The sequence below is a fragment of the Ovis canadensis genome, chromosome 15 (genome assembly GCF_042477335.2).
Source record: "Ovis canadensis isolate MfBH-ARS-UI-01 breed Bighorn chromosome 15, ARS-UI_OviCan_v2, whole genome shotgun sequence".
NCBI classification, from domain to species: Eukaryota; Metazoa; Chordata; class Mammalia; order Artiodactyla; family Bovidae; genus Ovis; species Ovis canadensis.
The window spans coordinates 37,228,375-37,240,932 of NC_091259.1; the positions used below are offsets into that span (position 1 = coordinate 37,228,375).

General features: G+C 38.6%; 1 protein-coding gene across 10 annotated transcripts in view; it reads right to left on the minus strand.

Annotated features, from left to right (window-relative positions):
- Nucleotides 1-4,952: 4,952 nt before the first annotated feature.
- The window catches only part of DDX6 (DEAD-box helicase 6), a 29,252-nt gene continuing 21,646 nt past the window's right edge, over nucleotides 4,953-12,558 (minus strand). For 5 of the 10 annotated variants that reach the window (XM_069554166.1, XM_069554164.1, XM_069554162.1 and 2 more), the window contains 5 exons: nucleotides 11,949-12,065; nucleotides 10,651-10,714; nucleotides 8,336-8,437; nucleotides 7,729-7,935; nucleotides 4,953-6,719 (listed from right to left, as the gene is read on the minus strand). In XM_069554166.1, the coding sequence (XP_069410267.1) occupies nucleotides 7,760-7,935; nucleotides 8,336-8,437; nucleotides 10,651-10,714; nucleotides 11,949-12,065 (459 nt within the window). In that variant the 3' untranslated portion in view covers nucleotides 4,953-6,719; nucleotides 7,729-7,759. The remainder of the gene's footprint in view (nucleotides 6,720-7,728; nucleotides 7,936-8,335; nucleotides 8,438-10,650; nucleotides 10,715-11,948; nucleotides 12,066-12,558) is intronic. The other 5 variants (XM_069554170.1, XM_069554172.1, XM_069554168.1 and 2 more) reach the window with 1 other exon arrangement.

The following is a 12,558-nucleotide window of genomic DNA, read 5'->3' on the forward strand; positions in this document are numbered from 1 at the left end:
GTGGGTTGCCATGCCCTCCTCCAGGGGATCTTCCAGACCCAGGGATTGAATTACTCTTTCCTGTCTCTTACATTGGCAAGCAGGATCCTTACCACCAGGGAAGCCCTGAGGCATTTTACAGGGTGGGAATTAAAGGAATACAAACTCCCTCTTTGGGCTTCTCTGGTGGTTCAGACGGGAAGAATCCACCTGCAATGTGAGAGACCTGGGTTCAGTCCCTGCGTTGGGAAGATCCCCTGGAGGAGGGCATGGCAACCCACTCCAGTATTCTGGCCTGGAGAATCCCTATGAACAGAGGAACCTAGCAGGCTATAAGTCCATGGGGTCACAGAGTCAGACACGACTGAGCAACTAAGCACAAAGTCCCTCTTTCATCTAATTTCCTATGGGAGTCTCTGGTGAGTAAACCCAAATGCAAGCCAGCAATCAGGGGAAATATTTATGTGGCTCATCTTAGGCTAGACTGTACATACCCATTCTCTGAAAAGGCTGGTGGCTTGTCTGTCATTTCTTCAGTGTATTGTAGTGAAAACTGAATTTACAACTTCCTTGAAATTAGGTCTAGCCTGCAAGGAGATCCAACTAGTCAATCACAAAGGAAATCAGTCCTGAATATTCACTGGAAGGACTGGTGCTGAAGCTGAAACTCCAATACTTTGGCCACCTGATGCGAAGAACTGACTCATTTGAAAAGACCCTGATAAAAGATGCTGGGAAAGATTGAGGGCAGGAGGAGAAGGGTACAACAGAGGATGAGATGGTTGGGTGGCATCACCAACTTGATGGACGTGAGTTTGAGTAAGCTCTGGGAGTTGGTGATGGCCAAGGGAAGCCTGGCATGCTGCAGTCCATGGGGTTGCAGAGTTGGACACGACTGAGCGACTGAACTGAAATTAAGAGTCCTCTTGCTTATTTAACTTATATGCAGAGTACATAATGAGAAACGCTAGGCTGGAAGAAGCACAAGCTGGAATCAAGATTGCCGGGAGAGATATCAATAACCTCAGATATGCAGATGACACCACCCTTATGGCAGAAAGTGAAGAGGAACTAAAAAGCCTCTTGATGAAAGAGGAGAGTGAAAGTTTGCTTAAAGTTCAACATTCAGAAAACCAAGATCATGGCATCTGGTCCCATCACTTCATGGGAAATAGATGGAGAAACAGTGGCTGACTATTTTTTGGGGCTCCAAAATCACTGCAGATGGTGATTGCAGCCATGAAATTAAGACGCTTACTCCTTGGAAGGAAAGTTATGACCAACCTAGATAGCATATTCAAAAGCAGAGACGTTACTTTGCCAACAAAGGTCCGTCTAGTCAAGGCTATGGTTTTTCCACTAGTCATGTATGGATGTGAGAGTTGGACTGTGAAGAAAGCTGAACGCTAAAGAATTGATGCTTTTGATCTGTGGTGTTGGAGAAGACTCTTGAGAGTCCCTTGAACTGCAAGGAGATCCAACCAGTCCATTCTAAAGATCAGTCCTGGGTGTTCTTTGGAAGGAATGATGCTAAAGCTGAAACTCCAGTAGTTTGACCACCTCATGCAGAGTTGACTCATTGGAAAAGACTCTGATGCTGGGAGGGATTCGGGGGCAGGAGTTAGAAGGGGACGACAGAGGATGAGATGGCTGGATGGCGTCTCCAACTCGATGGACCCAAGTTTGAGTGAACTCTGGGAGTTGGTGATGGACAGGGAGGCCTGGCGTGCTGTGATTCATGCGGTCGCAGAGTCGGACATGACCAAGCCACTGAACTGAACTTGTTCTTTTCTAAAGCTATTATGGCAGTTTGCCTTTCCACATGCATTTTACAATCAGCTTTTGTCATAAAGCTTGCTGGGGTTGACTGGAAGGAAACAGGGAACCTATAGATGAAATTGGGGAATGGACAAGAGAGCTGTAGTACATGGATTGGAAGACTGTATCTTCAGGCCTGATTTCTCTCATCAGCGTATCTTGCAGTTTTCAGCATACAAGTCTTGCACATACCTTGTTACACCAGTCTTTTGGGTGTACGGGTGAGGATGTTGGGTACAGCTTTGTCTGCTTTTCTCCAATTATTTAGGTCTTTTTTCTTTCATCAGAATTTCTAGTACTCAGAATACAAATTCCATTCACTAATTTTTGGGGGCAGGTTCTGAACAATTCTAGGGGGTAATCACTGGCAGTTCTCCAACAGACTGTGGACCAACATCTCTCTCCTTTCTCCTTTCCTGTTCCGTTTGCTTAGGCTATGAAAAGTTAAATGCAAATGGTGAGACAGCCTTAGGGCTGGACAAAGGTGCTCTCAGATTTTATTGAACTGGGCTCAGAGGAGTAGTGCTGAGTCTTCTTGCTTTTCAGAATGAGTCATTCAACTAAAAATGACTTCAAGATTGAACAGCTGCTGCTAAAGACACACCACACACATTTGGAGTTCCAGTGGGCTTTTATTGAGATAAATTAACAAATCAAGATTTTATCCACCATCTTTTAAATTCAGCAGAGACTCTGGTCAATATATGTGTACATACAACATAAGACATTCCAACAAAAACACAGCCCTACTGGAACATTTGCCAATTAACAGAAAGCCAATTTTCCCATTCCCCAGATGGTTTCAAAATTGAGTCCCCACTGTTCACTTTTCAGTGGAACTGGTCCCTTGTGGCTAGGGACACTGGAATTCTATCCTGTTTTTACTAAACAAAAAATAACTTTTCTTCATTTTAATCTTGTTTCAAAAAAGGGAATAGTGACTTTGTTTTCTCCAAGCACCCCTCCCCAACCACCACTGGTTAAAATACAGTAGACTGTATCTTAATAGCCCAACCCTACCCCCTCCCTTGCCCTGCCCAGTACTGTCTACTGGAGAATTTAAATACACTTCTGTTGGAATCTGTCAGCTATGGAGGGGCACAGTCCAGGTGCCAGGCTAGCTCCCTCTGACCTCATGAACCTTTGGACACTTAACTCTTTACCCCAAAGATGAGTTTTTAGATCAGAAAGAAGTGGGTTTTCTTTGGAAGTTAAAAAACGAAACAAAACCCAAAAAACTAAAGGTATGAAGTACAACTACAGGCTCAAAAGGTCCACTAAAGTTCACCAAGAAGTTGACTACATCAGCTCCCATGAGGCCAAAAACTTTTGGCTTGACAAAGGTATTCTGACAGAAAAATGATTCCACAACAGCTTAAGATACACAGAATGCTGGGAAAAGTAGCAAATAAAAACATGGCTTAATTCCCAAGGATTTATTTCATCTTTTTGTTACTCATCTATAAGGTCAGGAGTGTGACTAAAGGCAGTTTCTGATGAGGTCATGAGCTTCCAAAGTGTTTCTAAATCCTTAGTGCAGATACCCTCCCTTTTGGGGCAAAGTAACCTCCCTCCCACCCTATTAAAAAATAAAAAAGAAAATAATTAAACCAAGTGATCAGAATGAGATGTTTTGGTTCCAACAATGTACACTCAAGGCTTTGTGCTGAGTTGTCTGGTTCTAATCCAAGCATGATGGTATCAAACACAAAGCACAAGGCAAAGGAAAGATGCTCCCATCTCATTCTGAAAACAAATATTGATAACCAATTGCCTCCCCCCTCCCCCCGCCCCTTGGGGCCAACCTATATTATGATGCTGGGACCAACTTGAAAATAATTTAGAGATTATATTTAGGTTTCTCTCCCCCTTACTTATTCCCATGGAAGATCATTTTAGAATAAATTTATTCCATTCCATTCCTAAGGGAAAAGGCAAAGTTACTCCATTGGAATGTAAGGAAGAGAGAGACAGCAAGCTGTGTAACAGTCCATAACTCATTACACGACTATATAAACCACTGGTTAAACCAGGAGCTGATTGTAATTTAAATATTAAAAATAAGGGGAGTAGTTTTTATCCAAATGAACCACCGGAAAAATATTACCATTACTTGAACACCCAATACTAATAAAATCAACTAATAGTAACAATGCTCCTTATTTTAAGGGGGAATTGAAGAAAAAAAAAAAAAAAGACTAGGCTTTGACCTAGTTCGTAGAGCATCTTTCCATTTAACAGTTCCTATTCAAGAGTCAAGCACCAAAACTGGACAGCTGCCTGTATAAGACTGTGTCCAATAGTGGTGTCCCAAATAGTTTTAAGTGCCACTCGTCATCAGAGGCTGTACTTCAGTAAAACTTTCAATTTAAAGTCTGTGCTTTTAGAGGGACCCATAGGCGCGTGGCACCAGGCAGAGCGCAGTCTGAGGATGGCGAAAGACTGCGCTGTCTGTTTAGTTACCCACTCTCTCTAGCGAGACACAGAATCGCTTATGAACTTTCCTTGTTTTTCTTCTACAATGAATGATCCCTCTTATCTCGCCAGAGATGGGGGGGGGGGGGGAAGAGAGCTGCATCAGTACAAGGGCAAGATTTTTTGGTCAAAAGTTGATGCCTTTTAAGTTCCCTCCCCCCACCCCTCCCTGGGAAAAGGTTACTTTCTTAATTAGGCCTTGCATTTAGTAACCTACATTGGCTGGAGACACAGTGTGGCTTGGGATACCAGATAAATGAGTTATTATTTTTTGGGTTTGTACTGTGCAGCTCTTGCTACAATTTTTAAGGAGTTAGGGCTATGTCTTATCAGGAGGCATCTGCAGGATTTTGATCCTCAAGGAATTTTGGAATTACAAATAATTTTGCTTAGAACTAGGCAGAGTCAAAAAAGCAACTTTGAATAACTGACTTCTTTATCCAGATGAGTTAAGCATGAAAGTTTATGTAAGACATATCCTGGAATATTTTAGGGTTTTAAAAGACAATGACAAATGGAAACCAATTTTTTTTTAATTTTTTCTTTTTTTCTTTTTTTTAATCCTAGATGCCTCCTGATTGACCTAGTATACTGGGTTAAAAGGGAATTAAAAACATTAAAAAAAAAGTTCACTGGTATTGATTCATCTCACTCCTTTTGCCTGGAGATCAGGCCAAACATCAAGCATGTTGGGAGGGGCACAATTTAAAGCAACACTATTGACTGTAAAGCATTTGCCAGCAATTTACAATGCAAAATGACAGATAATTCTTGTCACAAAGCAAGAGGATGGCAAGCAGCTTTCTGTAGCATGAAAGTTAACAGCTCTCAGGGGTCGCCCGTTCCTGCAAGTTTATGTATCAAGGTGGGCAGAGGGCAACACATAAAAGTACAGGAGGTGATCCACAGAAAGTAAGCCCCAGAACTGCTAAAATTACCAAAGCTGGTACTGGCTAATATTCTGAAATGCAAATCCATGCTTTATACATATACTGCTCAAAGACACTGCCGCTCAATCATATCCCCACACTGCAAGGCAAATTCTTTGTCCCCTTTTGCAGAGCTTGAAAAGTTTCTCAAACTTTTAAAAAAGGCTGGCGGGGAACAGTATCAGAGAGAACGTCTCAAAAAAAATAACATCTTGAATTATAGGTTTCTGAAGCTTCCTTGCTCTCTCTGTCAGGCCTACTCCAAAGGTACTATATGAGACAGTGTGGCAGCAGTGAACCCCCAACTTCTGGGTCTCTTTTCCAATGTAGGATTCCTGTAGAGGTCTGCTCTCTACAGTAAGAAGCCAAAATACTTTTTAGATTTAGTGTTGCGGAAAACTGAGCCCCTCTCATCTTTAGCTGCTCCCATAATCACTCTAATCCCCTTAATCCCAGCAACCTTCATCCAAAAAAAAAATATATATATATGTATATATATATATATATGAACCCAGAAAAAAAACCTATTTACAAAGTTTATACAAGTATACACACCCAATTTTCTATGGGACACGCTCTGCCACAGAGGAAAGAGGGTCAAAGGCTCTGACACGTCTACACATCAAGTGCCATAACCGCTAATGGAGGCGTATGTAAACCAGTCTTTAGTGTTCTGCTATAGAGCACAAAAGGCTTGTCATATGGCTCCTGCGATGATAGACTGCTCTTTCCTTTGGGAGCGATGATGTTGCATCTACTCAGCCCAGAAGAAATTTTCACTTGGGATTGTTTTTTTTTGTTAAATACATGTATTTACAGTGCGGATGAACTGCAGTTGCATATCAACTCCTCCACATAAAGAAAAAGAAAATGATGTTTAACATTACTAATACGTTTCATCTTCCAGCCCTGGGCTTGAGTATCGGGTAGAAAGGGAAGAGAGAGACTTCAACTTGAAACCAAAATGAAAAGACAAAAATTTTTAAAAGAAAGAAAAAAGAAAAAAAAATACTATTGTTGATTCCTTGGGCTGTGTCTAAAAGATGATATTCTGAATGGTCTCATAGCATAAGGCACTTCGCACAAATAAGTAATAAGCTCTTCAGGCTTAAAAACGGATGAGTAACCAGGGAGAAGTTGAAATGCACTCAAGAGTCAGCTGTTGGAGAATTCTGAAATCGTAGACAAGCTTGTGTTCATCAAGGTTCTTCTCTTTTTAGGGTTTCTCCCCTTCTTTCTCTTCCTTCTTTGTCCCCCCTTCCCCAGAAAAATTTTTTAAAAACCAGCAGTTAGTGCAACTAATGTTCAGTCAGCACACAGTGCAAACAAGTGGAACAAAAAAGGTAAATTCCTTTTCAGCTTTTCTCTTCACCAGTTTAAAAAAAGAAGAAATGTCTGAGCTCTCAAGTCTTCATAGTTCCAAAATAAAAGAAGATGAAAAACCCACAAAGAGAAGAGCATTCCCCCCAAAATCGATGTGTCACAGATCCAAACGAGCCTTCCATAGTTTGTCAAAGCCTACAGAAAACAGAAACCTAAAATTACCGCTGGTAAGCCATATAAACTAGGACACACACACAGGACACACACACGTGATGCACACGTGAAGCAGGCGCTCACAAATCCATCCCAAATGCTCTCCATAACAGCTTCTACTGAGCCTCTTTACACACTATACCATCAGCTCAGGATTAAGGAATTTCCGCTAGACATCCCAGAGACAGAATGAAATCCTAAAAGTACTGGTAGCAGGCAGTAGTCATCTGCAACAATTTTAAAAAGTTTTTTAAAATCCTGTATGAACTCAACAGCCTGTCAGTGTACTAGCATACATGAGCTAGTTTTTGTCCAAGAGTTGTGTGTTTGACAAGTAAATTAGGATAAAAAGGTTAAAGTGAAGAGTTAATCTGGAGACTCTAAAAATAATGGGTAAAATGTTCACTGCTAATTTGGAAACTATCATCTCTGAAATCAGATTTTCCTTACAGGAATATTGGCTGTTTTGGAGGGTTTTTTCCTATGTTAATTAAGCCTTGTTTTAAGCATTTCTTCCAGAGTCCTATAGTCAACAAAAGATGAAAAGGTGGATGCACGGGAGACCAGTGGCCATTTAAAGTAAGGCAGTTATCCTCACAACCTGATTATACCTTTAGCAATAAGGTTTTACAGATAATTGAACCTATTTAGGTACCCACTAGAAATTAAGAGTGAATGCTAATAGATGACTGAGTGATAAAGAGCAAAAATATTTTCATGTTCAAAATTGCTAATTCTTTTTTGCTTCTATTATTTTAGAAGTCTGAATTTGTCTTAAGTACTGTTCACATATATTACTTAGGAAGATGGCATTCAAGAACTGCATTTATGGATTCGCCAATAAGATCACTTCAACTGAGATACTTCCTGTTTACTGCCATTTATGTCAAGAAGTATTTCACCTTTTATTGCTAATTGTATATGGTAGGACATCACATTCCCCCTGGGGGAAAGAGGACCTTAATCTCCTTCCTTTAAACATTATGCTTACTTGGCTATTTTGTCAGGTACACACTTGCTTGTTAAGCTTTCTCATCTTCTACAGGCTCGCTGTGGTATTCTGCCACATACAGGCTCTTGTCAATGTTGCTCGGGATAGGTTTGATTTCTGTTCCCAGCTGCTCCTCAATACTTTTCAGGTTGAAGCGATCATCATATGTGATCAAGTTGATGGCTAAGCCAAGATGACCAAAGCGACCTAAGAAAAAACAATTCTAATTAATGAGTTAAATATGAGAGTCAATGTGCAAGCACTAGTCTGTAAGTGGCAAATCCACATAGGATTAATGTTTTTATTTAGTGCCACTCATTATTCACAGCCTAAAGTAACAGTGTCAAAAGTTGCCAAAATACACAGTATAAAATACAAACAGCAGAGTTACAAAAGTAAGGCTCTAATTTGTAAATCTTAAATTAGGCATCAGGTTATTTTAACTTAAAAAAAAAAATGTTCTGGAAGAATCAGAAATTGATATATCAAAAACCAAGTTTAAATTCACTATTTTAATTGCTACCACACTCTACTTCACAAAAGGAACAAAATTTAGTGATTAAACGTCTCAAAAGACTTCCACAAAGAACATCTTCCTTTTCCTCACCTGATCTTCCAATACGATGGAGATAGGTCTCTGCCAGCTTTGGGAAGTCAAAGTTTATTACCACATTCACAGCTTGTATATCAATACCTCGGGTAAACAAATCTTTAAAACAAAAACAAAGCTCCATTATATCCTTCAATTTGGTGTCATAATACTCTTTAACATTTCTAAAGGAACCTAAGCTTCACTCACTTCAAGCAGTAATTCAAAAGCATCTGTAAATTATTGGCATTATTTCTCATGCACATTAACCATAAGCAGGTTTCTGTTCACAGGTTACCTTTTCCCAGTGTTGTATCAAAGTTTTAAAAACTGCTCTGAGGTAACACAGTGCAAATCAAGGATGACTGAAAAAGCTTATACACTCACAAACGAACTCCCAAGTACAATTTTCTTCACTCTATTTTTAAGTATTTAATCCAAAGTTAATAAATTATTTTTAAAGTTCACTGCATAAGGGAGAATACTTTAAAAAAGAGGCAATCTACCAGCAGTAATTTATACTTTGTTCAGAATTCTTTCATCCCATTCTGCTGAATGATTTATAACAGGTCTGAGGTAAGCTAATATGCAAGACTATCCCTTCTACTTTTTTCCAGTCCCACAATTATGCTAATTTAGGCTTTGACAAATACATGCAGACACAACTCCAATAAGTTCAATAAGCTAATAACTAGATTTCCCTGCACTTCTCAGCTCCACACGTCAAAATAACCCATGATGGTCAAACAAGTATTTCTAATATACTGGTTTGAATTTGTAACTTGTTATTTTCAACTGTCTCCAGACAAAATTTAAAATTGACATTCAAAGTCCTCTGCTCTATATTCTGGTTGTAACACATTTCAAAACTTCGACTATACCAACCTCACCCACTATACTTCTTTAAACTATCTTCTTAGCGATCTCTAGATTACTTTTTATGCCAGGCCCCTAACGAAATATTTCTTCTTATCCAAGTCTAAAACTCATCTATAGACTATAAATTACAATTCCATATCTTCTCAAATCACCTCAGCTAGTTATTTCCCTCTCCTATGAAAATTTAGGGTTATTTAATGTATATACCTCACACTTGCAAATTCCTTTACTCCCTTGGAGATCGAGCCCAAAGCCCATTTTTGTCAAATTTTACTGCCACATAGCCACGGCCATTTGTTAAATATACTGCCACTGAGGTAGAACAGCAGAGTCAAGTTACTTGTAACAGAGACCACATAGTATGCAAAGTCTAAGATATTTACTACATGGACTTAACAGAAAAAGTTTGCAGGCCCAGCCCGAGGTTCTTAATGTCATCTTTTTATCTCCGATTAAACAACTACTACTTGAGAGGGGTGGTACTTTGTATGTATTTATACATGTTACACATAAATGTTCAGTACTTATTTAATGATGTATTTGCCCACAGTTCTGAAAAATGAGCAAGAAGCAAGCACTGGCACTTCAAAAACTTATCTGAGGGCAGCCTCAGCAAGTTAATGCTTAAAATAAAACCATGTAACCACAGCAGTAATTCGTAACAATATGAGTTCTGTAAGTACTACGAATTCTTTCTAGGGGAAGAAAAAGTATTTTTCATTCTCAAATTAGGAAATGGTTAATGGCAAATGGCACCCTTCTACTTGTCTGTACAGTTGACCCTTGAACAAATCAGGAGTTAGGGTCTCAGTTGAAAGTCTGCATATAACTTTACCGTCAGCCCTCAGAACCCATGCATTTCTGTATTTATCTCTGTGTATAGCTCAAAAATTAAAAAACAAAAAACTAGGTTCTTCCCTCTATCCAGAAACCTAGTTTAGATTATAAACCTAGTAGCAATACTAAGACTATATTCCCAGTGTACAGACAGGAGGCTACTGAATCCAACTGTCCACATGCACCCCCAGTCTGCTTTTCTTTATGTAGTGAAATACACCAGAGCACAAACTAGTCTGATTCTGGCAAAATAAAGACCATGATAAACTTTCAAAACATAGTTTCTTAACATAATTCATTCTGCATATGCTAAATAGAACTCATTCCTACATGCTACAACTATTCAGAAAATACACAAACTCCAAAACTGGTTTAATAGGCAGAGATTAGGTAGGAGTGCCAAAATAAGTGTTCTGCAGTTTCAGGTACAGAACCTGACTTCAAAAGTTTTAACTACAAAAAAAAAAAAAGTTACCTACAGCTCATTCTCAACTTCAGAAATTCTAGAAATGGTAGGAGAGGGAGCTGACTATGTAAGCAGCTTCACTGCAGGACAGGACAGAGAAAGAACACAACTAGGAAGAAAAACAATGGGTAAAGGAATAGAAAATACCTACCAGTGCAAACAAGATTGCGGCATAAGCCATTTCGAAAATCATGAAACACACGATTTCGATGTTCCTAGGAATAAAGCAATGCGTTTATTTGATTACAACTCACACAAGCCTCCAAATTTCCATCATTTTTTACTCCTACCCAAGCAGTTTCTTTATATCCAAATTTGTTTTTATGAATGAGAAAGGAGGCATATTCAATATACATTAAAAAAAGGTAGGAAAAAAAAAGTCTCCCATGGGAATTAATAAGCAACAAATATAAATGTATTCATATTATCTCAATTCTTAAAGGTATTCTTTTTTTTTGCAGGAGTGGGTTTTAAGTGACAATTTTCACTGTATTTACTTCTAAAATGTTTCAAAGATGCCACAAGTTTAGCTTAACTGAAACATCTACTACTTATCTTTTCAGTTATTATATATAAAAGCGAAAAATAACTACTTTTCAGTTAAATAAAAAGGAAAACACACTAAACTCAAGCAAAATCAAGGAATCTACCACCTGGCAAACTGGTCTTTCTTTTCAATGCAATGTTCTTCCACTCTGAAATATTCTCTTCAATTTTATACATCATTTCCTGTGATAATTTTAAAATTAGGTGCCTATATGATGGCACCTGATCCATGACAATAAGCTTCTTTGAAAACCATACGTGAGCTGGTTAAGTTCTTAACCTGTCAGACTACAGAAACTGCTTTCCTATCATGAAATTTCACAATGTTAGCACAAACACAATATGTTGATAGTTTTGAATTTATTTTCTGTTAAATCAAGTTCTGAAACAGATTCCATCCTTTTTCTAAAGGCAAACAATAAAGAGAAAAAGATGAACCTGAGAAGGTACACAGATAAACTAGAACTTTCTACAAACCTTCCAAAACTGTGGCTGATAGTCACACTAAAGTGGCATCTGAAATGCAGTATGACTGAAGACTAAATTTTAAATAGTTTAATGTTGCTAGTGGTTACTGTACTAAACACTAGCCCAAATCCAAGATTATGGGGAAGGAAGGGAATAAAATCTCACATTTCTATTATGCTTGGCAACTGACAAACTATTCATTCATACACAATCTCTATCTTCCTAAAACCTTGTGAAGTTAAGGGTACATACGATTACCCCTGTTTATAGTTAGGAAACCTTACCCCAGAGAAGTTAAAATGAAGGGTCCTTTGCCTACTGAACAGTAATTTATTCTTAAACTCAGGGCACTTGGAAGAGCATTAAAACAAAATTCAAGAAATATTCAGAAAAAGCTTTTAAAAAAATCTATGCAAGTACAAGTTTTACACTCACCTGCCTCATTTTAGCATGGATATAGAAGCAAGAATAACCCAGTTGAGAAATCTTCTTGGCTAGCAATTCAACTCTCTGAGAGGAGTTACAGAAAATAATCGACTGGTTTATCTGAAGCTGAGCACAGGAGAGAGAGAGAAAAAAAAAAGACATTAGAAAATAAAATATTGACAAACAAATGTTGAAAACACTAAGAATTATAATCTCATGACACAGGAGATGCAAAACTATAAAAATCTTAAGTGCTATGCATTTAGTAGTAGTTGCAGTTAAGCACAGTTAATATATGACCACTCCTTCCAGGGGAAATAGAGGGTTAGGTTCCTGTGAGGAACTCATAACTTTTTTCATCAATGGGTCAACAGATAATCTGGTTTTATGCATGTTACTGAGTTTTTTCGGGCTGCACCACATGGCTTGCAGGATCCTAGTTCCCTAACCAAGGATCTACCCAGATCCCCTGTATTGAGAGTGTGGAGTCTTAGCCACCTGACCACCAGGGAACTCACCCCACGTGTTACTGTTTTTTTAAAGACACCTTATTTACTCATGGCCAACATCACTGGATAACTCAGGTCTTTATGAAGTTTATCTAATACATCATCTCTTC